This window comes from Labrus mixtus, chromosome 12 (genome assembly GCF_963584025.1).
Source record: "Labrus mixtus chromosome 12, fLabMix1.1, whole genome shotgun sequence".
Lineage (NCBI taxonomy): Eukaryota > Metazoa > Chordata > Actinopteri > Labriformes > Labridae > Labrus > Labrus mixtus.
In genome coordinates, this window is record NC_083623.1 from 16,712,814 (window position 1) to 16,740,602 (window position 27,789).

The window sequence follows — 27,789 nt, forward strand, 5'->3', positions numbered from 1 at the left end:
ATACATAGGTCACATATGACCTACCAAGCTTTAGAAATATTCTTGAAAACTGGTATTATGATAACTGGCTGCTAGAGGAAAATTGAAGCTATGAAAAACGGAAGTGACAATAACTAAATGTTGCAACGGATGGACCAGATAGTATTCTTTTGGTAATTTCTGCTTTTAATAAATTGTGTATTACGTATACCTATTAGGTGATCCGATCTGACATTTTAAATGATGTAATTAACAATAAACATTTGATATATTAACAGTTATTAACAAGAGTATTTTCAAAATGACATCTGTTTGTCTACAAGTAAATTAGAGAAAATAAAAGTTTTAAGAAATTATATGATCTTGACAGTAACATACAGTGAAGACGACACCTTTCGCCAGTAGGGGGCTCCATCTCCACTGCCCTACGACGTCGAAGTCAGCTGAGATGCAACAGCCAATCACAGGGCGAAGACGAGCTTTGCGTAGTGCCCTGAGAGTTGTCAAGGTTTTGGTTGTGGAGTATCCGAGAGGGGAGCAAGGGCGGCTACGGTTCTACAATGCCGAATAAATCAAAGAAGGAAAAGGTGAGTTGAAGGGTTGCCACTAGGCTATGGCGGCTGGACATGAAGTTTGTATTTGGTAGATTTTTTTTGTTGAGGTTTTATGAATAAACCGGCTTGTTAAGAAGACATAGCAGTCAGCGCGATGTCCCATCACATTGACTGGTAACGGTAGCAGCAGTCATCATTAGCTAGTCGCTATCCTGCTGCCAACATGGTAGCGCTTACTACGTTTTGCTGCCTTATTAAAATAAAGCGCCCTTGTCCAGAATTATGCTAGGTCAGTAAACTCTGGATGCATGTTTTTTCTCTGACAACATGTGTGTGCTTTTAATAGTAAATGTCCGCACTTTGACTGTTATTTAAGCTGAAAGCCGGGGTCGTGTGAAGTAATGTCCGCTAGCTAACATCAGACTGAGCACTGGATTCAAACAGGAGTGTGAGACTGGGTGGGCAGGCTTGCTATATTTAGCTTGGATTTTTTTTTTTTTTTTTTTTTTGCATGGCAGCATTCATTGATAGACTGCTTACGTATGTTGTCAGCCCTCCCATCTGGTTATATCTGTTTGAATAAAGTACTTAAACCTTTTGTTTCATTTCAGGAGTCCCCTAAATCTGGCAAAGTGAGCAAGAGTGGAGGACAGGAGAATGAGCATGAGGTAGGCTTACTCTGGACACTTCTAAAAAAAACTTCATGGGAGACTTTTGGACCATATCTTACACATGTTCAAATGCCACTGACATTACATCATCTTTGTGTGTGACAGTGAACTGCATTGTTAGTGCAAACTACTGTATCTAAAAGCTCCAGTGTCAATTGCAATGGTTCTAGATGAGATATGTGCATAACAATGGTCAGAGGTGAGTAGGTAGTGGCTGTGATAGCTGAAATACATTTGCAAATATGATGTAAAACATAGTCCAAACAATAGAGTAAAAAAAATGCACAATCAGTCAGAATTGTGTTAACAGAACTGTGGTGACTTTTTAAGATATAGTGTACATGCAATTTGTTCATCTCCGATTCTGTAAGGATTTCACTAAGTTACAAAGTGATCCCTGTGTGGACTTGTCTGTTGTCCAGTGTTTGAGACAAAGAAAGGAGGTAATACATCTTCAGGCTCCAATATGGTGGGCAGAAATTATCCTATGGAGTAAGGGAGAAAAACCTTGCTTGATTTAGACCTCATGATTCTTTGAAAATACGCACAAATCATCAATCAATCAATCAATCAATCCATTTTTATTTGTATAGCGTCAACTCATCGAAATTCGTTTTACAAACTGGTCTTTTGATTGCTGCTATTTCAAAATGTAGTGATTTAAAAGGTTATCAAGCTTGACTAAAATAGTTTTACCGCCTAGATGATGGGCAGGTTTAGACCTTTGTAAAATATGTTAGTATACCTGACTCAGTGTATTTTGGAAAGGAATTGCAGGTTTAGGTGTATGATGTACTTCCTTGGTTTAGAGGCCAGTGTGGTGAAAGGCTATCATAGTGAAATTGGGACTGACCTTCTTTAAAGCAGAACATCATAGACAAAATCATTTTGCTGTGGACCTTTGGTTAGTTTCCTCTCCTGATTCTGTTGGAGGGCTGTTTAGTGACAGGATTGGGTTGCACCTGACTCATAGTTGTCCTTCTTGTGACTCAAGCGGCTGTTTGTTGATAACCTGGTGCTAAATTCCTGTAGAGTTCACCAGTTTCTTCACCATTTGTACTGTTTACTTGTCATACTCTGCTTGTGAAAATGAAAAGCCTTCATCCCATAGAAATTTACTTTTGTAAATGTTTCTAGTGCTGCTTCTAAAATTTCACAACACAAAGTAAAACAGTATGGTTTATAAAATATATCCCTATTTTAAAAATGCCAGCTTTAGAGAACTGAGTGCACTCTGCAGTACTTTACTACCGTCCTGTAATCCAGATAGAATATTTACTTTATCAATCTCCAGGGATGTATTTTTTTTTTCAGGTCCACATTAAACAATTACCTAGCCAGGGACAGTGGTTGCTAATTAGCTACAGCTAGAAACCTGTTTGCGTGGCATCTACTTTGTATTTCACATATGAAGCAATGTTCATGGCACGTGTCCCTGTTAAATAAACAAATAAAATACAATAAAAATATGAACATGTGTAAGAAGATTGCCTTAAAAAATGGGTCTGTGCTACGAATGATTTAACCTCATCACACTGGTGCAGACAGATCCGCTTTTGTGTGTGTGACATCAAGCAATGGCGCATGGCTAATGTGCAGTGCATGATAGTTGTAGGCCGTCATATAATTCCCTGCCTGCCTAGAGTCCGTAAATCTAATTTGTATAGAAAATGTTACACTTATTAAAAATACTTATTGTTAAAGTGTGTTGTTTGTGTATTTTATTTGACATTGATGTTGTTTGCCAGCCACAACCTGTTTAAATGATAAACTGCACTACTTGTGGTTGGTTTTAGAGATGTCACAGATGTTAAATATATCCTGCTACAAGTTTTTGTCTCATGCTTCAAGACTATAGAGCTCAGTAGCACCAGTGCACAACAGTTTAATGTGCAGAGCTGCTGAAGAGGAAGAGAATAGTAAGTAGACTGTGGTTTCAGAGACCTTGTGGTGAAAAGAACACAAAGCAACTGACACTGAATAGCTATAATTTGCAAGCTGCAATATATATTGCTTTATTGACAATTTTATCAATCTTCAAACACTTAAATCTCAGAGGCCTGATAGACATACAATTGTGGAGAAATTTTATGGTGCTTTTGCAGTGCCAAGGGACTAACCTGGTAACTACCGTTCCACTCTCTTTACTGACTGGTCTTTTCTGGAACAATGCTAAAATGGTCTCGGAGTATAACCATTCACTAACACCTGGATATGGTCAGACTTGAAAAGGCCAAATAAGTTATCGTTCCACTTCCCAAACTGTTATTCTCAGGGCAGATCAGCTGCCTCAATGACCTGCTGCAGCTCACAATGTCTAGAGCCCCCATTGACGGTGTGTCAGCAGCTAGCTGAGCTTCTGCTCTATCTATTCAAGTTGAATTGGTCTGTGATTTAAAATCATTCTAAAAAAAATGTAATATTCATGGAATTAAAATTACTATGCACATATCATTTTCTCAGTACATTTTTGCCCAGTCACTAAAGCAAGAGGGAAATCTGTAATGTTGCAGCTCAAACATACACACCAAAATGATAAGCCAGTGCAGTGTGGCTCAGGCGATAGACGTTGTTTTGGTCATGTAATAGCGGCAAAGGCATCTAGCTGGCATGAGTCATTACATAAGATTATTGCACTGCAAGGTCATGTACCGTTTTTTTTTTTTAACAATGTAAAGGTATCACTGAGGTGTACAGCATGGTTTCAAAAACTGTTCTCAAGCTTTTCCTCTATTCCAAGATAAATGCTTCTGTTATATTTAACAAACAGTAAATTAGAGTTAAGTTTATTACCATAAACTTTGCCATCACCATATATTAACATGAAATCATTTAACACTCTTATTCTTCAGAGAACTGGAGTCTTTCTTTATCAGGGGAAGTCAGATGTATTTTACAGCTGACATGACAGGTGGTTATTTTCGTAGAAATTTAATATTTATGTTTGAATGCCTGGCTGTTAACCATCCGTTTGTTTCAGTGGCTGTAATGCACTGTCAAATGTGTAAAAAATGCATGGTTGTTAATCTTAAAGCTGAAAGTAAATCATCTTTAATGTATCGTCCAAGATCATGGTTTGTTTGAACCAAATGATTTATAAGTAGTTGGATACATGAAGACTTTCTAAATGTGTTTCTGTTTTGCAAAAAATAAGGTGTCAATCTCTTGCTGGATGATGGCAAGCAATGGCAGCAAGCATGACTGCTGCTGTGTGTTAACAGACATGTAGCAGATGTGCCATTGCACCGAGCTTGTGTTAAAGTGAGAACGCATGACTGCAAGCTGTTGTACTCCCCGCCCTTCCCTTTGTCCCATATACTTGTTTAGTGTTTGGAGCTAAAGAGAATGTGTATTATATACATGGGTTTCACTTGCTGCCTTGCTAACAAGCAAAGCAGTAAGCTACATTAAAAACATTTTACTAGGAAATCATAGCGGCCCTGACAGATGTTCCTACTCTGGCGTAACGAATTTACAAGAAGAATAGTTAATTCCTTTCACTTGATTACACAATAATGTAATCTAGTTCATTAAAGAGGTCGGCTCAGCTTATTTCTCTCTTTAGACAGCTTGCTAGAGGACTGGCTCCTAAGCTCCTCTCTTGCAGTGCTGCAGACTGTGGCCAGCTTTTACTGGGTCTTAAATGAACGTATAACTCCCAAGTGACTCAGACGCACACAGCGCCACAGCTGTATCTGAAGAAGTAAGCTGTGTGACATGTTCATCAGGTGTGTGTTGATGAATAGATTCCAACAGACAGGTGGGACCAGCTATGAGGAACCTGTCACATCCATTAGTGCCAAGGTCATGATAGTTTGGGATTTTGCTTTTGTCTTGACTTTTTGTTTTGAATATCAGTGAAGTTGTTATTAATGTTTAATGCTGGTTTTAGTTTAGTTTCAATTAGCTTTTGTTTGCCTTTTTTCTCATTCTTTTTAAAAAAAAAGAGAATAACCATGATTAGGGCCCACGTCAGGATTATATCCGTCCAGCCCTACAGATGTCTTCTTGGTTTTTTGAGTCTTGTGACACTCAGCTGAGTGGGGTAATTGTGGATAAAAGAGCCCTAAAATGTTGTTTACATTATTAATGTATACACTGTTGCTGTACTTAGGTGTGATGGTGTGTTTTATGGCCTTCGTTATATAGTGGAAGACACTTTGCTAATGGATACTACAGGCACACACTTTTGTCAAACCTCCAAAGAGCTTACTTTGTACTCTGTGTACTCTGTGCACCACATATGCTTGCTTTACCTCAGTGTCACTAATGTGTTTTTTTTTCTTGCCTCAGCAGAGCTCTAACAGGAAGACTAGCAACAGTGTTCCTCCCACCACTCAGCTGCTAAAGGGGAAGCAGCCAGGTTCCCAGACACCTGTCAAAAAGGACAAGAGGCAGAGTTCCTCTCGCTTCAGCTTGAGCAACAACAGGGAGCTGCAGAAACTGCCTGCTTTTAAAGGTATTTACTGGTGCAGTGACTACAATCTGTCATCCCATTACAAAATGAGGAATAATGAATCCAAAAAGGTTTTGAAACCTGAATTCAGGAGTCCAAAATCACTCTAGTGCTAAAACTAGAGCTGCCCCCCCAAAGGTATGTGTGGTAAGGGGATCTCTGTAATCTTGACACAGATAAGTGCAGGCCTCATAGACCTGCATACCTGCATGCACACAGTTATTTACTCACTAAAATATCTATGAACCATCCCTGCTGCATCACTCTTATTTTAATACCAAGCTGAGCATGACATTACGCAATACAAGGAAACAGAGGACGTACATGGCATGGACTTTGTGCTGGATTTTATCCAAGTGTCTATATTTAGTGGTAATCCAGAGATAAAGCTTTAATACCATGGTCCCTGTGTTTCAGGATGTTGCCAGTGACCAGCAATGTCTGGTCACTGGCAACACTGTCACTGGCACTTTAGTCCCTCTCTCTTCCCCTGTGTATAGAAGATACATATGTTTTGTATATTTGCAGATGTTTACGGATGTTTAATTAAATGTTGCCATCAGCTTAGCACCAGATGGAAATGAAAAGAGGTGACACTGCCAATATCCCTCTGGGTTTATAATCTATGCATGAGACTGTGTATGCATGCATGCATGAATACACCAAACAGTGTTGTCTGCTACCTTTTCCAAGCTTTACAATCCTTCAGGTATACTGCATTATGGGCTTGAGTGTACCAGTGCAAATTGATACAGAATATAAATACATGTAATATATCAGACAAATACAATAAAACTCAGTGTTCTCTTGAAAAAAAGCGGAAAGATTTATTGCAGCAAGTTATGCATTGATCGTTTGGCAGGTGCTTCCTGCAGTTTAAATGAGATGCCTAACAGAATTATGTATCCTCTTACAAAGAAAGACATTTTTTTCCGATTTGGAATTTTTGTGTAACTACTAAGGCAACAACAATCTTATGTGGCTGTAGTGACTTGATTCATTTTCGGTGTCTCTATTGGAGAAAGAGAGGTAGTGCGTGTAGGGTCGGTCTAATAGTGTTTCTGAGTTGTTTTGCGTCGCTGTATGTAATTTGGAAATGATCATGTAAAGAGGGGAGGGGCTCCTTTGTGTGTGAGTGGGATAAGATACTACTTGAAAAAGCCATTTTTTCTCATGAAAGACTTGTGTCTTCTTCTTAAGGCTTTAAAATGATTTAAAAATGATTTTCTATTTTCAAATAGTATTGATGTGCCCCAAGTTGCTCCTGCTGCTTCTTTGGCGACGTATGAATGTGTTTAGTTAATACTTATGCACACTTTACACAGCAGCCTCTGCCACCAGTGTGTGAATGGGTAGGTGTTACCGGCACTGTAAAAAGTGCAGAAGACTAGACTACCATACAAGCTCAAGTCCATTTCATTTACCATTCAGCTTTTCTTTGTGGTTGTTCAAACTTAAATACCCTACTTGAACTAAGAGACATTTAAGCAGAGGCATCATTCCTCTACAGGGAGAACTTGCATTATTTTCGTCCTCTCTTTTGGAAAACTTGGCTTATGTGAAAAATGGAGTAACAATCTGTGACTTAAGGCAACAACAGTTATTGTGTTAGTGTGCTATTTTTTGCAATTTCTCACCTGTGTCCTTATCTCATTTAGCTTCTTTCCTTTGCACTGTGTTAAGAAACAAATAAGCATACTTTTATTTCTGATAAGGGGTTCCTCCATTTTCACATCCCAATGAAGGCTTTGATTACACTCAGCGATGTGTTATGCCACAGTGGAACATAAGTAATCACTTGGTCCTGTCAAAACATGCTCCTAGCTTGGCCTGTTTTTTACTCCATGCACCTTAACCACCTCTTGATGGAAACACATGTCCAAGAGCTTGCCCTGCAGAGCCACGAGGTTGAAGTGTGATTGAAACCCCCCCCCCCCCCCCCTCGAGCAGATTTTTAATAGCCAAGCATTTGCATTTAGTAGCACACATGATATGGTGAGCTTGTTTTATAAGAGAGAAAGATGTTTGTGTTTTGGATAAATGTTTGTTTGAGATCTCTCCAACTGAAGCTTCATACAGGCGATTCATCTCTACAGGGTTTTGTTTATTTTATTGTGATCATATTTCACATCACTCGTGCCAAAAAGCACAGAACAACAGTTGTTGCCTCTATATGTGTTCTACTTTAGAGCAGGAGCTATCATGCACAAAGCTTCTATTTCATAGGGTTTGTCACCATCTGGTGGTAAGAGTACCAAATATTTCTATCACTGTTATTACTTCAACTAAAGACTTCAAAGTCCAAAGACAGTCAGGACAGTAATGAAATATACACATTTAATATTTAAGCCATGTGAACTTAATAATAAAATAATACAATGAATACTGTAAAGGGGATTTGCAGAATAAGGAATTATATAGTGCATCTAAGTTCATAAAAGTATTCTTCTAGTCGTCGACACTTGGACTTTTAAAAATCTTGTAATGTTTTATCAGGGTACGACAATGATTTGCTTTTTAAATATTATTTTTGGATGGCAGGTTGTCTGTAATTTGAAAGGTTCAGAGCTCTTTAGCACGTAGGAGGATGAGTCTCTGGCTTGTAACAGGATGATATGTGACAGGATTATGACATATTTCCTGCAGTCCTCTTTAGCTTTGACCTGTTTCCACACCGTGGAGAAAGATATGAAAAAAACTGTCTCTCTACAGACTGTCTCTCTTTTATTGTTTGCTCAGACACTAAATGTACTGTTGTGTTTACTTAGCATATAAGACAGAGTCTAAGCAAAATGTAAACTGAGTTAAACCTGCAATGGTGCCTCACATTGGAGCATTTTGGTTCATTCTCTTTGAACATTTCTTGTATGTTTTTCGAACAGTCTGGTTAGAAAGTGTCTGACAGCGGGACTAGTTTAAAGTGACACTGAAACACATACAGATATTTATTTAAGTGGCTTGCCTGATATTTAAGCAGGATACCAAAGGGCAAGGCAGGTTTCAGGGAAGGGTTTCCTCTGCCACCTTCGCAAATGTCAGAGGAAGAGACTGCCACACCAGATGAGAAAGATTCCCCTTGTCACAAACATCTTGCACAAGCACAGAAACAAAGACGTAGCTCTGTAGCTCCAAAGGTGTGATCAGGCTGTTGAAGCTGTCGATATCTTGCAATTGTTAACACAACTCTCATAAGAGTTACTTTAATGAACAACCTTGGTTTGTGCCCACGCAGGATCGTTTTTCACACTTTATTATATTGTCTGATTAGTCAAATTTAACATAACAATGCAATGAGTGGTTGGTACAGCCTTCAATTTGAACTTGCTGACCTCGGCATACAGACTTGTGGTCATAGGGTTTCATTAAAAATAAACAACATTTTTTTATTGGCTTTCTCCCAAACATTATTCCCAACATACTTTCAGCCAAGAGTCTGAGCTACTTGGCCTGAAATGTTTACTATTTATAGGAAAGTAATACAAAGCTGTAAGGCTGCCCCCTTAAAGTCAGGATTCAATGTTAATGATTCACAAGATCTTTACCAGAAGATAATTGCAGAGGTCTACCACTTCTCTAAAGCGACGCCTCTGGTGATTATTTCAAGTAAACACACTTATTAAAGCAGTTAAACATCAAAATCAGTGTTTCTCCAAACCTTTTCTTAAGTGGAACACAGACACAGGAGACATCAGGAAACACATCGGCAGAGTCTAGGGCTGAGCTGCTGTGGTTTTTGTTTGATCTGCAGAGGTTACCTCCTCCTAAAATAACAGTCCTGGATTTAAAAAAAAAAGCAAGTGAAACAGTGCATTAAGCAGTTTAATTTAGAAAATCAGCCTGTCCCAACACTCTTTGGAGGCTGTGAGCTAGTCCCCACCAACCTGTTCCTCTGACTTAAGCACTCAATCCGATTAAATGATAAAGTCTAAAGTTGTTGTTTTTCTCATTGAAAAAACTTTGGTAAACTTAGCCTTGAAGGTAAACGTGAGACTTCCCCATATAGGATTTTATAGGAATTCTAAGTCTGATACAGATCAGCTAACTTCTATTACTTAACTAAATCACAGTCTATTCCTGTAAGAGATATCAGATAATGATAATGGTTTAAGGGTACTGATTGGGCTTTCTTATTATCATTGGGAGTTCCCAAAATCCATTTTAGCAGTAAGTGCTTATTATGGAGAACAGTGACATTGAAGATCAGCAGACCAAGACATAAACCACTCAGCTGTGTATTTTAGGCTGCCTGGCTGCTGTCAATGATGGATTTAAAGACAGCTGTGATGAAAACTAGCAGGCACACTCTCCATCTCTTCCACGACGAGAGTCATGTTGTCCAGCAGGTTCACTCTTTCTGCACGAGCAGGAACAGACACAGCAAAAAGCTCAAGGCTCATGAACACATTTGCCAACGAAAGGTTGAGGGAGCATTTGTAACCAGTGGGTGTGTTAAGTGTTGTCCTGGTCAGAACAACAGATCTACTGATGGGAGAGTTCCCCATGACTAGAGAACAGAGTGATAAAGAGCCCTTTATTTGCTCAGACTGGACCTAGCCAATAAAAAGCCCCACTGTTGTGTATGTATGGTTCGACCAGACTTCATACTGCAGTTCTGCTCAACTCTTAAATTTGGATTTCTGACTAGATCATTGTGCTCATTGCTGACAATCGTCAGGCCTTATGTGGAATTTAACAACGATGTACTTTCATTCATAGGAAATGTATCAAAGTACAAGTCCTGTATTTGTGTGCAGCTTGTTGGCTGGCTGGTGAGCCCGCCATTGGATTGTCTAAAGAGCAGCAATTCATTGTTGGGTGGATGAGTATGACAAGTGAGCTCCTGTATCATACTCAGAATAGCATACTATGACTTTAAACGCACTGCCTTTGCAGTTCAAAATGAATGGAACTAACGATTAAACTGATATCGAAGTTAACGGATTAAATGAGTAACATTTTTGATGAACTGTGCCCACCTCTGTGAATTACACTATATGTAATAAAGTTTAACTTTTTAGTCTTTGCATATTAATCAAAAAGAGTTAAGACGGTGATGATTGTTGCATAATGACCTTCGTATGTGTGGTTGTTAAAGAAAGGCCTCTTATCTAATGTGTAATAGTGCAGAATAACACAGGCATATGACACATTTGAACTTGTTTAACGGAAGAACATCCACTGCATTGCATTGGCATGTTTTTTTATGGTCTTAGTGATTCAAAAGGTGCTTGGTGTTATCATTGTTCCTTTGTTTCCTATGTATGTATGCCAACAATCCATAATCAGAACGAGTTACTCTGTTTGCTTTATTTGAAGGCTTATTGAATTCATTTGTGACTGGGACTTTAGTGCGTTTAACTGTCTGCCTCACTGTAGATTTGCTCTTTTCCTGCACAGCTACACAGTGCTGCTCACTACATCCTGTGTTGCTCACATTGAGACTTCCTGCCTTCCTGTTTCTCTGTCATATACACCTGGGCTCAGGCTGTGGTCCTGGAGAGCCATCTGTCATGAAAGAGCTCATACACAAAGATAGCACACACAAAGAAGAGGCTATTAGCTGACTAACAGTTTTAGACAACTGTGACTTGTCCATAGTTTATAGTTTATGTCTAGTGTTTGTGTTGAATGAATCCTGCAGCTATTTAGCAAAATCATGTCTGAACATGCCCTGTACTGTGTATGCTTCAGGTTCATGGTTTATGTGTGACATGTAAGTGATAAAATGTTGTATCTGACTTGAGTATTTTACTTTGTTGTTGGTTGTGGTTTTGAGGTTTGTTGTTAATTGTTAAGCTGATAAATGAAAAAAATGTTGTTAATAGTCGTGATTAAATGCTGCCTACGTGTTGGATAAGTTTGCATTTTTATCCTTAGTTCTGCATTTTTAAATTCCAAAACTAGTGTAATTCAAGGAAGATCTGTAGTTTGTTCTTTAAAACCCTTGACAGATGTGGCTGCTCTCGCTCCAATCACATTGGAGTCCCTCCCCTCCACAATCCCCACCCTCCCCCTGCCCACCAGCCAATCCCTTCCCTCATGTTTATTTATTGCGACAGCCCGGCCCATGTGATTGCAGCCGGCCAACCGAGCTGCTGCGCTGAGCTATGACATCACTAACTAGCTGGTTCCCTCCAGCAGCAGGGGAGCTTCATTTTCTGCTCCGAGTGTTCATGCTAAAATGGAGGCTGTCTGCTTGCCGTAGCCCGGGCTGCCCTCTCCTCCCCTGTCTCCTGCCTTCGCTCTCTGATGTTGGCATGTACTAGAGCTACCAGCGGGATGGTTCTGGATGCACCGAGCTGTAATGGGCCTTTCCAGCCTGTGGCCCTCATGCATTTTAGAGGTGAGAGCAGGAAATTTGCCTCCTCTGCTTTGCTGTGTTTGTGTTTCAAGGGGAGATGGGCAAGAATGTTGTTGTCACTTAGCAACTAAAGCTGCTACTTCAGATTTTGCAGAAGAAAATAATTATGTCAAGGGACTTTCTTTTAAAGTTGCTGCAAGACATTGAGAGCGTTGTACTTCTTTGTGTTGGTGGGAGGAGTATTTTTGGAAGAGGAAGTGGGGGTTTGTGTTTGTATGTCAACAAGGAAGGGTTTTGCCAAGACGTCGCATAGCCTAGCTTCAGTCAGAAAGGGAGGGCCACAGAGTGAGAAGGAGTGCTACTTTTCAGCCTCCCATCCCCCCATCAAGACTGCTGATGTCACTGGTAGTGAGGTCAAAGCTTGTTGTCAGTTTGTGCATCTGTATTGTATTGTGTATGGGTGTGGGGTCAGCTGACACTCGTGCAAGTTGAAATGCTCTGCATGTTGCTGCTGGTTAGTTAGCCTCTAACCACACAAGCTCTAAGCTGCAACCTGCAACTTCCCATGCTCAACACGGGAACACAAACTGAGTCTAGATGAAAGTTAGTGTGCCTCTGAAGAGTATTTTAGTGTTATAAATCAAAGGGTAATGTTTGTTCATGTATTACCTTCTTGTATAGAAACAGATGTGGCAGTGCACATGTACTTAAATGTTATGTGCTATTTCTGGTGAGATTTTGGTCTCATGTTGTAGCATGATAGCACACAGTCACTTGTCCTTTCTCAGATGGTATATGTCTGCATAAAAACAGGATATGAACAAACTTTTTGAACCCAGCACCACTTTATTAATCACATATCAAATAAAAATAACCAGCACTGGACTGTTTCCCTGTGTGCACACAGGAGCCTTCAGATGAGTAAAGGTTATATGCCCATCCATGCAGAGAGGCCTGTGTGTGAAGTCTGCAGTTTCACAGCATGTCCCTTAATATTTTAGGTCTGTTCAGAAACCCTAGTGTTGTTTTGTAACTGGAGCTTGTACAGCTCATTGCAGCAAGGTGCTAATGATGTGTTTAAAACTATATGGACATTTTGTGGCACTTTAGATGTAACGCCTTGCCTTTGCCCATTAACGTCAAAACAAAAAAACATACTATACCCTTTTAGTAGGCCCTGTTTCGGTAAATAAAAGGGAAAGAAATACTAGCAATGATCAGTCACAGAAGGTTGTAGCAAGTTTACCCTAAAAGTGTCATTTTTGCATGTGGCAGCAATTTCATTGTTGTTTCAAAGGAAGTCAGATCAGTGTTGAAACAAAACACATCCCATTAGGTTTCTCCAGGGAAGTCTTAGCCAAAGCTCATGGGTGAAGCACACTGCTAGCTGTTTGTCCTTTGAGGCAATCCTTTAGATTCTGTGTGTGGCTATTAACTTGTAAAGATGGAGTGAAGTATTATACTTATCGTAAAGCTAAATACAGATCAGTGTTTTTCAATATGTCTGAATATAGACATAAAATGTTCTGGTATCAGTTGTCTTGACTCTCCGTTCTGCAGTACTGTACAAGCAAGCCCTAAAGGCACACAGTCAAAGGACAAACTGTACGATGCCTCACCCACCACCTCAGGAAACCCAGGCCAAGATATTTTCGGACTGCTTTTTCTTCAGGGACATGTAATAAAGTATATCTTGTAGGAGCCGTTTGTAGGCTAAAGCAAAAGAAACTGCCATTTTCAGGTAGCACACAGGTAGCTGCAGTTCATGCAGAGCTGCTGTGACTCAGAAACGTGGAGGTGTAGGGAAAGTCCTTGTTGGTGCTGTCAGTCCTTGGCTCAGGCTCTAGCCTGTGTGGGAGTGTGCATACGTCTATTCTCAATATCTCTTGAAGTGGACTTGTTCCATGAGTGCACAGTAATTACATTTTTACTTCTATCAACTACAATGTTTTTACCGATGACCCCACATACTGTCAAGGCAATATTCAAAACAATCCCTGCAAATGAATTTATACAGATCAAGGATTTCTTGCACAGCATCTTTCTTGCACACATAGCTTCTAGTAGGCGGTTAACCGGTATCGATACCAGTGTTATGCCGAGGAGTGCATGCCTGCTGAGAATTGCGTGCACCTCATGGAACAGTATTTAAATGATATAACACTTATTTCTGGGGGCAGATCTGTGATGAGGAAGTATCTGGATGTTATACTTATTACATTTTATGTGTCCAAATTGTTCAGTGGAGTAAGTAAGAAGACCCATTTTCGTTAGCCTGCATAAATATGAGCAGTGAGCACTGACAGTGTTTGTCTCTAAAGTGTCTGAAGAGGAACTTAAATGGTGGATGCAAAATACAGCGGCATAGAAATTGTGCCTGCCATATTTTGCCTCATCCTGCCTGCCGAGAACTGCATGCATGCGTTTCTCAGCACAACACTGGCACCAGTATTGGGTTCTGTCACAGCATGGATTTTTGCCATGTCGTCACTACCGGTTTACACACGGTTAATACACACGTTTGGTTGTAGTACACACACAAGGCATAAAAGTAGCGTTAAATAGTGATTTGTGACAAACAGACGCTACATTCGATGGGTATAAAGCAAGTGCAGATCGCCCATTAGTTTATTGGTCTTAGTTGGCAATCAAATGCAAATTAACAAAAAATTAAAATTAAAATTAAAATTGAAATATGGGTGGCATATGTAACTGGGCGGCTGTAAATACATGGGTGGCATGCACAGGTATAGTCAATGTGTGGGAAACACTGCTATATCTAAATGCACCTAAAAGGGTAAAGAGCAGCATTATTGTATCTGTTTATTGCAACATGGTGTTCCATAATGTCATCATGCTACATCCTGTAACTTCATAACCTTTTCTTTATTTAGTCCTATTTGATTTGGCGTTCATCTTGCTTTATTTTTTAACATAACACAAAATAGTTTCTGACCAGATACACCTTTGTGTTGACTGGTTGGTGTTGGGAACTCTCCAGTTGGCATAATCCACGTTGAAATGGTCTGTGTGGCTGACACGTCTCTTGACCACAGCCTATTGGATTAGCTAATCAGCAGCAGATGATCGCAGTGTAACAACCACAGCCCCCTGCATTCATCTCTGATTAGCCGTGGTCATCCCCCTGGTCCAAAGTCCTGTCTGTGCCTGTGGTTACCATGGTGATGTGCTGTATACCTGTAGATTGTTAATGCAAAGTTAAGTGACTCATAAATCACAGGCTGTGGCGAGCAAATTAATGCTTTTACTATAGGCTGGTTATAGCTTGAGAATCTGAACAACTCAGGCTACATGATTTTTAAGAAGTATATAAATTGCCATTTGTAGTGCCATCTTGTCTTTTCAAAAGGCCATGAGTTAGAAACGCCTGACCCAGAACTATGCAGCCAGTATTACACACATAATAATTTTTTCCCCCTAATGCCTGCAACGGTTTCATGTAGTCTCAGAATAGCTCTTTATCTTGTTTATAAAGAAATACTTGGCCTTCAGCATCTTATGTGTCTGACATATTTTCTGTGTACAAGTTGGGAAAGCCCTTTGGGTACTTTGGGAGCAGACTTGTAACGGTGCCAAAGTGCAGAACAGAACTCCTGGCTGATTCTGTATTTAGCTCCTGAGCTCTCAGCTTCTGGCACAGCCACAGAGAAGTGAGAGGGTTGTTTAAAGGCTGGATATATTTTAAAATGTACAAAATGATGTCTTGTCTCAATCTTATTTATATTCCTCTCATTTTATTTCAAATCATGTTTATTCGTTAGCTTTAATTAATTTCATATTATGCTGAGTATGAGTGTTGTGCATAATTAGAGCTAATCATTGATTAATTGGAAGCAGCTGCTGTTTTGGTGATAATGCTCAACACACAGGCACAGAATGAAGGCTGGCTCTGACAGTGAGTGTGAGGTCTCTACAAAAACGTGTAATGATTTTTAAATTGCAGGTTAATGCTTATACACATGCAGGTGTGGCTCAGTAATCCCAGAGGCAGATTTAGAGACTCTGCATCATTGATGCAGCGGTGACGCTGTCAGTGTGAGGTTGAATTATTGATTCATGAAGTCTTTAAATGAAGTGCCTTCATGTCACTACATGAACTCTGAAGTAGCAAATTACAGCTGTACCCAACCTGAATAATGTTGACGATTTGGTTCTCATAGTCACTGAATGCAAGCCAGGAGAGGCAGTAGAAAAATAAATGACAATGATTTTTCTTCTGTTGCAAGAATTACCATGGCAACAAACGAATCATCTTTAAACAAATCAATAGTACTTGAGGCCGAGTTGAATTGTGTTCTCTTAACTACTTTTGAATCCTCAACAATAGACAGCGTCAGGTGCCACCGTGCCACAGCATCAGGCGTGTCGATCGATGTCGAGTTTCATGTTGAGCTCTTTTTTTAATTTGAAGTTTTTGCCATGTCTGGCTGAAGTGTTTGTTGTTACATTTTGGCGATAAACAGTTCATCACCACTTCTTTAAGAACAAAGAATTAAGAAGAAGAATGAGAAGAATTACTTTTATTGATCCCCGCAAGGGGAAATTCTGTTTCCAAAGTTACCATAGTTAAGCTTTATGTTTTTATTATAATTTGTTCAAAGAGTTCAGAGTCAGTGTTTCCCCTACCATTATATTAAGTTTGATAAATGCATGTGATCCAGATGTTGTAAAATCAATGAGTAACCATGTATGAAAATCGTAATCTCAATATCAAACAAAACATATCGTGATTAGGATTTTGTAATGGAGCAGCTCTAGCTTGTCCATGGCAATGATTGTGGGATATACTTAGTTTTTTTATCATATGTTGAAATTTCCCCCAAAAACAAGGATCATGTACATGTTGATTCTAACCTTCCTTTCTTGTCTTGTAGATGTTCCCCCGGCAGAGCAGGAGAAGCTGTTCATCCAGAAGTTGCGGCAGTGCTGCGTCCTCTTCGATTTCGTTTCGGACCCACTGAGTGATCTGAAATGGAAGGAGGTGAAACGGGCAGCACTGAGCGAGATGGTGGAGTACATCACCCACAACAGGAATGTCATCACAGAACCCATTTACCCAGAAGTGGTTCACGTGGTCAGTATTTAGAAAGAGTGCATCACACACTTAGATTTTTCATTGACATGCAAAACAAAAAGTCTAATAATCGAAGTATTGGCGGTTATTGATTATAACTTAATACAACCGTGCTAATGACTTGAGTCGGTTTATATCAGGCAATTAGTTTGTTCATGTGGACATGTTTCTGTCCTTCACATGGTGACCTCTTCTGTGCCACAGGCCTTATTCTGCAGTTAGCAAATACAAGTCACAATACATGTAAGTGGTACAATTTTCAAAGTAGTTTGAAAAAGTGAGTTTCAAAAGTCAATCATTGTCATTTCTTTCTCAATTTTATTTGAACGATTTGAATTTTAAAGTTAATATTCCTCAGTGGTTGAGCTTGATTCTCCCAAATGTGCTTTTCTGGTCACTTTTCAATCCAATTCTTCCAGCTTTAGTCATCTAAAAAGGAACCACATGTTGACTTTCTTGACTTCTTATTTGACTTGTGCAATTTGTATTATATTGATGTCGTATTTCAGTGCAGCATCTTCTTTATGTAACACATTGAAGCTCAACAGTGTAAAAATAAGGATTTAAAATCATTATGATGATTTAACAAGTCCTGTTCTTTCATATAACTTGTTCTTATTGTGGGTTTTATGGCATAATCTCATCTCAGATAGCCGAGTAGTTCTATGTGATGTCCCCATAATTCATTAGCAACATGAATCACATAATCATGCTAAGCTACTTCAAACATATCTAACATTAGGTAAGTGTAGCACCAATTTCTGTTGCTTAGCTTCATGGAGGGTCACTTAAGTAAGCCCTAAGATGTTCCTAAGGGCGCGGTCACACTGGCCATCCGTACTGTGCCCAAGCACGCTTCAACCCTAAAGTCCAGCTGACAGCCTTCATTATGGAGAAATCCAGAGTTTCATGGCTGTATCTGACTAAAATGACACAATATTAGCCACAAAGTAGCTGTCATGTTCTCTGTGTTGTTCTCCGTGTTGTTCTCCGACGTGCAGACGCGGACTCGACTGCGCGTCCCTTTCTCTCTCTCTCTCTCTCTCTCTCTCTCTCTCTCTCTCTCTCTCTCTCTCTCTCTCTCTCTCTCTCTCTCTCTCTCTCTCTCGTCCGCCTGTTTGTAAACTAAGCACGCTGCATAATAACATAAAACATGCATGTGTTGTATTACGACGTTATGTACAAGAGGTAATTGTGCTTAAGCACGGATAGTCCTGTGTAGTTTGACCGCGGGCCGCGCCAGCCAGCGTGGGAATAGCGCAGTCTCAATCGTGCTTGAGTACGGCACGGTACAGATGGCCAGTGTGACCGCGCCCTAAGTTGTCGCGTCTGACTGTTGTGTTAGGCATTCTAGTGTATAAGCCTCCATTGTGTGTAACTTAATGCTTGTGACCCCGGAGAACCATCTGACTCAGTAGAATATAGTTATTCTTTTTTTTATTATCCATTAACCTCTATGTAAGGATCTGCTGTTTGTTAAGAAGAGTGTTTCAATTCACTCCCAAGTTACGTAACAAACCCCACTGACCTCAGTTTGAACCCAACGATCTGTGTCAACCAAAGCTAACTTCACTTTTATCTTTGGAATCATGGCGAAGCATTGCTTATTAAGTGATCCGAGAGGTCATGTATTTAATGTTGATTCACTTTTGTATTTACACCGTTTGTTGTGATCTGCCTGTACAGCATGTGTTGAGCGTTGCCAGGTTTGCTTTCCCGAGCCAAATTAAAAAGCTTTGATGTGAATCAAAGGCCTGCCTCAATGCCACATGGTAAACTGCAGATGATCAAGGTGCAAATGTACTCCCATTCTCCTCATCCTGCCTTTATTTGATCAGTGCAGCAGAAAATGCAACAGAGCTGCTAAATCAGCATGAAAATATACTCCTATTCCTTGCAGCTCCTTTCCCCGGCCCCCTTAAAGACAAAGATGCTTTGAAGTCCACCGATGCTTTCATCATCAAAGTACGAAGATGGACACAACAAACTCCTTTAGAGCATAAAGAGTGTATTCTTATGTAAAGGCTGTACTTATCATTTTCTCCCATAAGCCCTCGTTTGGTGCCTTAGCGTTCAAGCTTTAGGACAGTGTTTTGGATGGTTGTGCTACAAGTCTTATTGTCTGGTGGGAAGTAAGAACAGGTTTCTGCCAAGAACATAAACATGATGGTGAGAGAGTGACTTTTTACTCTCTGGTGGGAGTTTCTAGCTGAAGAAGGAAGATGAGTTGATTTCCAGTTTGTGGAATGATATTGGCAGTGAAAAGACTCAGACAAGCAAAAGGGAAGGGAATAGTCAGCCACTAATAAGTTCAAACTTTTAAAATGAAACATTTCCCAGGTAGCATTGATTAGGAAGATGAGTAAATTTAATTTTTACTCAGGTCGACAAATTAGTGGGAAATTAGTGGCATACTTGAAATAAGTTTTAGTTCAAGTTAAGTGAAAAGAATGTTTCTTTCTCAGAAGCATAAAAAGGCAGTAGGGCTACGTCCCATAGAGCCAGAGTTTGTTTTACCCTGTATTGATAGTGTGATCTGTAGAGTAAGACAGAAAGCATATCCCAGGTTATTTTGAGGCGTGTCAAAGATGTAGCAAAAAAACTGGTTTTCCTCTTTTTTTTAAAACTCCCTAACAACTTCTTCATGTTTGTTTGAGTAATATTGTTTAAAAAAAAGTTACAGATTGTGAACAACCTTGTTTTAGTGTTTTGTCGGGCACTTTAACAACACGCTCTCTGCCTTAACTACCGTTGTAGAAAAAACAACAACAAGCTGATTGAAATCCTCCTGCGTCTCGTGTGAGATCATGCTACTTTTCTCCGTTTCATTTAAGCGTGTCAACAATCATAAATGAATCCTCAGTAATGTAACAGCCTGCTGCAGTCCATATCGGTAAACTTAAACTCTGTTACAGAGCTTGCTATTCAAATACTGTGGCTGATATATTTCTGAGCTCGTTCATCATGTTTACTGTTGGAGCTGTCAGAACTGATTAACAAGCAAACGTTTACCCGTTGGTTGTCCAGTGACAAACTGAAGAACAAGAGTTAATATTTACGAGAGTGTGGAGAAAGCAGTTGTTTTTCACCTTGTTATTGCAGTTAGAAAGGCCGGTCAGTACAGAGTGTTTACTGTTACTCACAGTTGTTTTGCTTACCGAGATTCCTGTGTCACTTTAAAAAATGATCCAATATCCTCTGCTTCCAGCATGTGCATTCAGCTTCTTAGAGTCATGACTTATTCAGATGTCTTGTATAAACTCTGCAGCAACATGTCAGCATATTTGTTAAAAAATATGTGATCCAAACGTCGACTGAAGTGTAATTGTATTTCATGATTTATTTTAATCATAGTACTACACTTGTGTAGTCTTCCTACCACTTAAAGTGCTTTTCACTACATGTCAGCATGAACCCATTCAGTCACATTGATGCACTTTTGACTGTGCTGTAGAAGGATAATAACGATTAAACATTATCAGTTTTGGACTGGAAGTCCCTGAGCGCAATGCTGATGCAGACCTAGTCTGCCTCCTGAGCCCCAGCTGCCCCATACTCACCCTGGTTGATCTGGAAACACAAATTGAATTGATAAAAACTGCACCTTAAATGGATGGCAGAGGTCAACAATTGCAGCCTGGAAATGTTTGTTTTCTCCAAGAAAACTGCTTTAACTGATGAATTGTTTATTGAAATATTTAGCTGTCATTAGATAACTTACATCTTATGGATTCATTGTTGCATCTCTAAATTGAAATGTGTTTCAGTAGCTTAAATGATGACTCTTTTTCAGTGTACTCTTGAGCTGACCTACGTTTTTCTCTCTTTATTTGTTCCCAGTTTCTAGTGAATATGTTCAGGACGTTGCCGCCATCATCAAACCCCACGGGTGCAGAGTTTGACCCAGAGGAGGACGAGCCCACGCTAGAGGCTGCATGGCCTCATCTACAGGTACACCGCTCACACACAGATTCTATAAACCAGCGAGAACGAAAAGAACTCCTTCTGTTGTGCTCATGACATTTAACCTCTGCTCCTCTGTTCACAGCTCGTCTATGAATTCTTCCTCCGGTTCTTAGAGTCTCCGGACTTTCAACCAAACATAGCCAAAAAGTATATTGACCAGAAGTTTGTAATGCAGGTGAGGCCACGTTGAAAACAATGTGTCGCTTGATTCTCTTTGAATAGATGTTTATGTTTGGTCGTTTGTTGAAGTTGCTCCACGGCGTCTCAGGAACCTTTTTTTTTAAATTCACAGCTCTTAGATCTGTTTGACAGTGAAGACCCAAGGGAAAGAGATTTTTTAAAGACCACTCTACATCGCATCTACGGAAAGTTCCTGGGCCTGCGAGCGTACATTAGGAAACAGATAAATAACATATTTTATAGGTGAGTGATTACGTTGGCTACTCTTGTGTGGTGTTTGTAAGTAATGGAGTAATTTTTGTTCAATGTACCACCATGATGCATCACTTTGTCTTTATTTTTCAGCTTCATTTATGAGACTGAACATCATAATGGAATAGCAGAATTACTGGAAATATTAGGCAGGTAAGATGTTTTAGAACGGCGCAGGAATCAAGCTTCTCTGATAGTTGTGGTTCACAGAATACATTTGTTTGTGGTTTACTTCCAATTATGCTTTTAACTAAACAACCTAAATGTTTACAATCATGTTTATTTCAGGCTCCATGTAGTATGACTTTTTCTCACAATGACCACCATGTTTCCTCTTGCAGCATAATCAATGGATTTGCATTACCACTAAAAGAAGAGCACAAGATATTCCTTCTCAAAGTTCTACTGCCTCTACACAAAGTCAAGTCTCTCAGTGTATATCACCCACAGGTAACGATTTTGTCAGGCTTCAGTCACTTCAGTACAGAACAGCGGTTTTCTTAGAAGTGGTAACATCAGGTTGTTTTTCTCTCTGCAGTTGGCCTACTGTGTGGTTCAGTTCTTAGAAAAGGATAGCACCCTCACAGAACCGGTAAGACAGAATCTATTAATGCTGTTATGTTGTTAAAGTTGTTTATGGAATTATCCACCAACATCCTGTCTGCTCCAGATTAGTTAACTGACTCTATGAACAACTCTGCCTGCAAAACCCTAGTTTCTGACATTTTCTTCCTGGTCTCATTTCAAATTAGATTCCCCCAGTACGCTTTTATAATTTAAAAATAATGTCTTTGAGATATCGTGTTTGTATAATTTTAAAGTTTGAGGAAAGAGCACGGAATCACATACCGTAGTTATTAAGAAAAGAAAGATCCAATTGGAAAGGGAAAATAGGATGTAAAGCATTTGGCTTTATATGGATCTTTTCAAATGCCTCCTCCTGTTGTACTTCAGCGACAGATTATTAGTTAGGCAGATCAGCTTTCCACACATTCTCCTTCTCTTTATTTATTAAGTATCCTGAATTTTTTTCTGCAGACCGTGATGGCTTTGTTAAAGTATTGGCCAAAGACCCACAGTCCAAAAGAGGTGATGTTCCTCAATGAGCTGGAGGAGATCCTGGACGTCATCGAACCCACAGAGTTTGTCAAAGTCATGGAGCCTCTCTTCAGACAGCTGGCCAAGTGTGTGTCCAGCCCGCACTTTCAGGTCTGACTTTAATCCCACTCCCATGTATAATATTGTTTAGTATGTTTCTGTTATGCATGTGACCTTGTTGTGAACACGGTTTTGTGACATTAGGTGGCAGAACGGGCCCTGTACTACTGGAACAACGAGTACATCATGAGCCTGATCAGCGACAATGCCGCCAAGATCCTGCCCATCATGTTCCCCTCCCTCTACCGCAACTCCAAGACCCACTGGAACAAGTGAGTTAGCACTCAGGCACTCCCTCATCATCTAGCTCTGCTATCTGTCTCATAATGGGAGGTTTTAAACCATATAGGTACATTTCAGTGACCCTGTAATCTCTGTCTGCAGGACGATCCATGGTTTGATCTACAACGCTCTCAAACTCTTCATGGAGATGAACCAGAAGCTGTTTGATGACTGCACCCAACAATTCAGAGCTGAGAAGAGCAAGTAAGTCACCAGCGAGATGTCACATCTGAATCTCCAGTGCAGCTGCGGCTTTTCTGGTCTATTACAGGATACAAAGAAAATATTTAGACATTATTACAAGTGGGAAAACATGGCTAAGTTGGATAGCAGGACAGAAAGTAAACTCAACCATAAACTCGTGATTTGTGACATCAGTGTATCTTCTTGTATTTACCCCTCCATGATGCCTTTTCTAATGAATCGCTGTGGGTTGTTTGTTGTCTCAGAGAGAAGGCCAAATGGAAAGAGAGAGAGGAAGCGTGGCTGAAGATTGAGAACCTTGCAAAATCAAACCCACAGGTGAGCAAAGAGCTGTCACTTCATAATGTGTAAATTCTGCATACACATATTTTATGGGCAGGTGATGTATTCCAAAATGGCCTCTGTACAATTTCACTCTAAGAGTTTGCAACATACACCTTTATAGCCAACAGAGGTAGAGCTGAAGAATCTTCATGAATTTTACATTCAAATGGTTGGAATAAACTGGAATAATGCTGGAATAAGAGCAAAGAGGCTTTAAGTGCCCAAAATGTATCAGAATGTAAATCAATCTAAATCTTAAAGTTGGTTTTAGATGTAGGGCCTGTGTCCGTTACTGCTGCTTTTTACGCTGGCAGCACTCACAACCTCATTCTTCTCACCACCGCCTATTGTTGCTAGGTTACAAAAGTTAACCTCTATTTCCCCCAGTAATGACCGTGAGGTGTGTATTAGATAGCTCTGTGTGCTAAAAGGTGTAACATGTAAGATATCCTGAGTGGAGAGGAGACAACTCTCTTCAGTGTTTTTGATTTTTGGACAGCAGTACCCATTATAAACTCTAGATGTCAGAGTATGGCACATATGGCTCAACAATGTCAAGAAATCCTGTCCTGCCTTAGCAGCAGCTCTAGACCTGGACATTGCACCCTCGAGAAGGTTGAGTCAGACTAGCGTCTCCTCCGCCATTGTTGATGTAATGCCTCCTCTTGTCCTCTCTCTGCACAGTTTCTGATATACATCGACTCTATGGGTCCAGACGGTCCAATAGATATGGAGACAGACGGGCCGCTGCTTGATGATGTCAACCTCCTCAAGAAAACCGTAGAAGAAGAAGCCACACAGGTCAGGAATGAAGAATCAGAGTAGCCTTGATGTGTAAGGCAAGGATTTGTGGATGTGCATTTGTCCACTGTTGTTTACTGTAAGTTTTGAGTAACACACCTATAATTTTCTACTTGCATGTCTTTTCTGGCTAACACTAATAAGGAGGTCTTTTAAGTCGATCTATAACTATCAAACCTGATCAAAACATTGTGAACTTGGCCAGCAGTGGCATTACAAGAAATTAATCATTATAGAAATGATTGCATAAAACATTAAAAGACATACAGGTCTGGTGGATAAAAGATTCAAAGCCTGCCTAATTGCACAACTTAAATCTCTTGTCAAAACTTGCTGTTTTTTTATGTGCAGGTTTTCTCACTTCGAGCCTGTTCATTTTACTTGCAAATAGCTGAACTGTGTGTGAAAACCAGCAGTAATGTGTGCATGCATACCTGGCCAATAAAGCTTCTTCTAATACTGAACACAATCTGAAATAGGCCGACTTATACACACCTTCTATTTCTGATGAGTTAGATCATCTCAAAGTGAAACTTGTGATTAAACAAAATTAATTAAATTTGTATCAAGCCTGAACTTTAACATTCAAGGCCATCTCACTGTTTGCTTCACTCTGTCTCATAAAGCATTTCTTCTGTCAGTATGATTTCAAAAGTAACTGAACTGTTCCATTGAGAAAAGTTATTCGGCCACCTTTGCAAGTCATGCTCTTTTCAATCATAGGAAATTTACAAGTATTATAATGCTTGCTTATGTTGGCATTTATCTTATCATACTAAATTCAGTTTATCATGTACACTTGTCTCCACATGTTCAGATTCAAAAAGATCAGCGAAGAGAACGCCCGTTGGTGCGGAGGAAATCAGAACTCCCCAGGGACATCTGCACTGTCACAGCACTGGAGTTGCACAGGAGGGCTGAGGAGATGTTGACAACGCATGATGGCCACTAGGAGGCCGCCCGAGATCCACCCTAAACCAGCAGCAACAGCATCCACAGAAGAACCACAGGCCCACAGAGGCCAGCACAACAACACATCTCTGGTATCTCAGTCCAGACCAGCACAAACCCAGAACTGAACTGCCCCAGCTCCACATGACACAGAAAATGTCTACAGTTACACAGCTTAGCCTGCTGGGCTACATCAGGACAAAAGGTGCTGGACGGTCAAGACCGCCACATGCACCAGGCTCTGAACTTCACCCAAGATACTGTAGTCTTGTCATCTCTCTTTTTCTCCCTCGTTTCTCTTTATTTCCTATCCTCTTAACTTGTTGTGTTTTTTTCGGCGGTACTATGCTGCCTCCTTCTGGTCATTTCTCTCAGGTGTTCTGTTATTTGTGTGTGTGAGTGTGTGTGTGGGAGCGGTCTTCTCCTCTTGCCTCTTCTTTATAGATGTCATGTGCTTGTTTGTATAATATAATTCCCTTCACTGAGGACATCTTTGGTTTAACCTGTATTTTAAAAAAAAAAAATATATATAGAAAATATCAGTTTTTTTCTATATATTACAAATCAGCTATTTTCTCATGACATTGGAACAGGACAGGTGTTTATATTTTTCCCTACATGCTATATTTGAAGCTATTCTTAGCTCAGACACCCTTCCTATCCATGAAACATTTCTGTTTGAAATTGTCTTTATTCACAGTTAATTTGTCCATTAGCTGTGAAGATTTCTTGATCATTCTGTGAATCAGAACAGGGCGGTCGTCTGGATTAAAAGTGTTCATCAAGCAGTGCTGGTTGATTTTTATTCCTATTTAAAAGTCTAGCTGAATGCCAACATCTGTCATTAGTTCAGTCCCTTTTCTGAAAAACAAAACATGTTTCTTGTGTAGGCAATAAGTTCAAACAGGTAGCAGTGAGTGTCGGCAGCTTGAATGGTTCCATGGTTTGTTATTTCAAGTGTAGATTAGTCACCTGGATGGGTCCACGCTGTTACACGGGCCAGACAAACGGGGCAGAAATTGTGCTGGAATTGATCGCTTTTTTTTCTACTCTTCTCAAGCAAGACCCTTTTATTTATAAAACACTTGTTGGGGGATTAGACTGCTTATTACATGAGGTGTGTTTGGTTTGAAGAGGTCAAACATGAGCCTTGCTTTTTCACAGTGCCTTTTATAGTCTAAGGGGAAAATTGCTCAACTGAGAATCGAGTAGCAGCATGAGCTAAAATGCCAGATCATTGAGAAGAAAAAAAAGGAACATTTGTTTCCAGAAACACGTCTGGGTAATGCTCAAAAGACGGAAAGCAGAGTGGTCGCCCTAAACCCCTTCAGCAATGAAGCACTTCCTGAAAAAACTTGAAAGAAAATAGAAACACAACTTAAAAAAAAAAAAAAAAAAACACCTAGTAAAAGAATTGAAATCCTTGATGCTGTCTGTTGTGGTGTGCGGCGGGGTCACCTCCTTTGGGTGCCTGTTGATAAGAGCTAGCCTCCACAGGAGAGGAAATCACCTCCCATCGTGACTTGCCCCATTCCCCTTTATATTTGTGACATAGTTCGACCACCTCTGCCATGACCTGCACTCTGGCTGTGAAGCCAAGTGGTTCAGTGAAATCCTACTCCCCCCCCCCCCCCCCCCCCCCCCCTCCCGTAGGGCTTGTTCTGTGGACATCTGTTTGATCTGCTTCTGGATGCTTGCGACTTCTTTTTTGTTGTTGTTGTGATTTGATTCTTCCTTTGCCTGTAGAAGCTCTCATCAGTGTTTCAACTGAATGTGCAAATTGTAAATAATAATACTACTGCTGTCATGATGTTCCGTTTTCGCCACGTTTGTCTTGAAGAGCAACATTCACCGAAGGATTTCACAAAAACCCTCATCCCCTCCTTACCCTGGTTTTCGATGAAAAGAAAGAGAATGATAACTGCATCCTGTGAGTGTTACTTGTCACACAGGAGTGTCCCGTTGGTGACTGTTGTTCTTCTTGAAATGGCTTTAATATTGGCTTCGTTGGAGCTCTCTTCATCTTACATAAGCTTTGTTTTCTTTGTAAAAAAAAAAAAAATAAAATAAAAAAAGAAGCATTTTAGTATCAGCTCATACTAAAAGGCTTCATCTATTGTACATATAAAGTACTTTAATGTTATGTTATAACTATTATTGAATGGTAGATTTCATATTTTGTACCAAATACTCTGTGTACAGATCACAGAGGTTATTAGCTACTGCAGACACACTTGGTATGTGGCACAGACTTCAATACATGGGACAGTCTCCATTTAGAAAGCAACTAGAATTTGGATAGTTTTTTTTTTTGATTAATCTATTTGTAATCCGGCCTCTTCTCCGTTATTTTGTTTTCCATCTTCAGACGTGTTAAGTTTCTACATACATGAGCTTTTTATGTGTGCTTTTATCCAAATATCCAGTGGTGTACATCTATCTATATACAGCAAATAAAGAGAACATGTGAGTTTTATATTTTCATCCTAAGAAAACTTCTCAGTGAGTTGTCATTTGTCCCCCCCCCCCCTGCAGCACTCCTGGTGAACACAACAAATGTTTCTCTGAAGGACATGAGGCTGCTGTTAGCATCAGTTTCTACATCAGAAGAGAGG

The 27,789-nt window shown here is 40.0% G+C and overlaps 1 protein-coding gene across 4 annotated transcripts; it reads left to right on the forward strand.

Moving 5' to 3' along the window:
• Positions 1-461: 461 nt before the first annotated feature.
• Positions 462-27,669, forward strand: LOC132985145 (serine/threonine-protein phosphatase 2A 56 kDa regulatory subunit gamma isoform-like). Of its 4 annotated transcripts, none has more exons than XM_061052362.1 (16): positions 462-566; positions 1,145-1,201; positions 5,498-5,663; positions 16,857-17,056; positions 20,897-21,007; positions 21,105-21,197; positions 21,315-21,445; positions 21,548-21,607; positions 21,796-21,904; positions 21,993-22,046; positions 22,493-22,663; positions 22,757-22,884; positions 22,997-23,098; positions 23,344-23,416; positions 24,107-24,223; positions 25,041-27,669. In XM_061052362.1, exons 1-16 carry the CDS (start codon positions 540-542, stop codon positions 25,173-25,175), a joined length of 1,734 nt encoding a protein of 577 aa, XP_060908345.1. In that variant the 5' UTR covers positions 462-539; the 3' UTR covers positions 25,176-27,669. The 4 variants fall into 4 exon arrangements, with proteins under 4 accessions (XP_060908345.1, XP_060908346.1, XP_060908347.1 ...); XM_061052363.1 differs by having other exon boundaries at positions 5,501-5,663; XM_061052364.1 differs by lacking the exons at positions 462-566; positions 1,145-1,201; positions 5,498-5,663 and adding an exon at positions 11,776-12,003.
• The last annotated feature ends 120 nt before the right edge of the window (positions 27,670-27,789 follow it).

Excerpts from the sequence above, each read along its gene's own strand:
- LOC132985145 (XM_061052362.1), top strand. The coding sequence starts at position 540 with ATGCCGAATAAATCAAAGAAGGAAAAG. Across the intron at positions 567-1,144 it reads ATAAATCAAAGAAGGAAAAG|GAGTCCCCTAAATCTGGCAA; the intron begins GTGAGTTGAAGG and ends GTTTCATTTCAG. Across the intron at positions 17,057-20,896 it reads ACCCAGAAGTGGTTCACGTG|TTTCTAGTGAATATGTTCAG; the intron begins GTCAGTATTTAG and ends ATTTGTTCCCAG.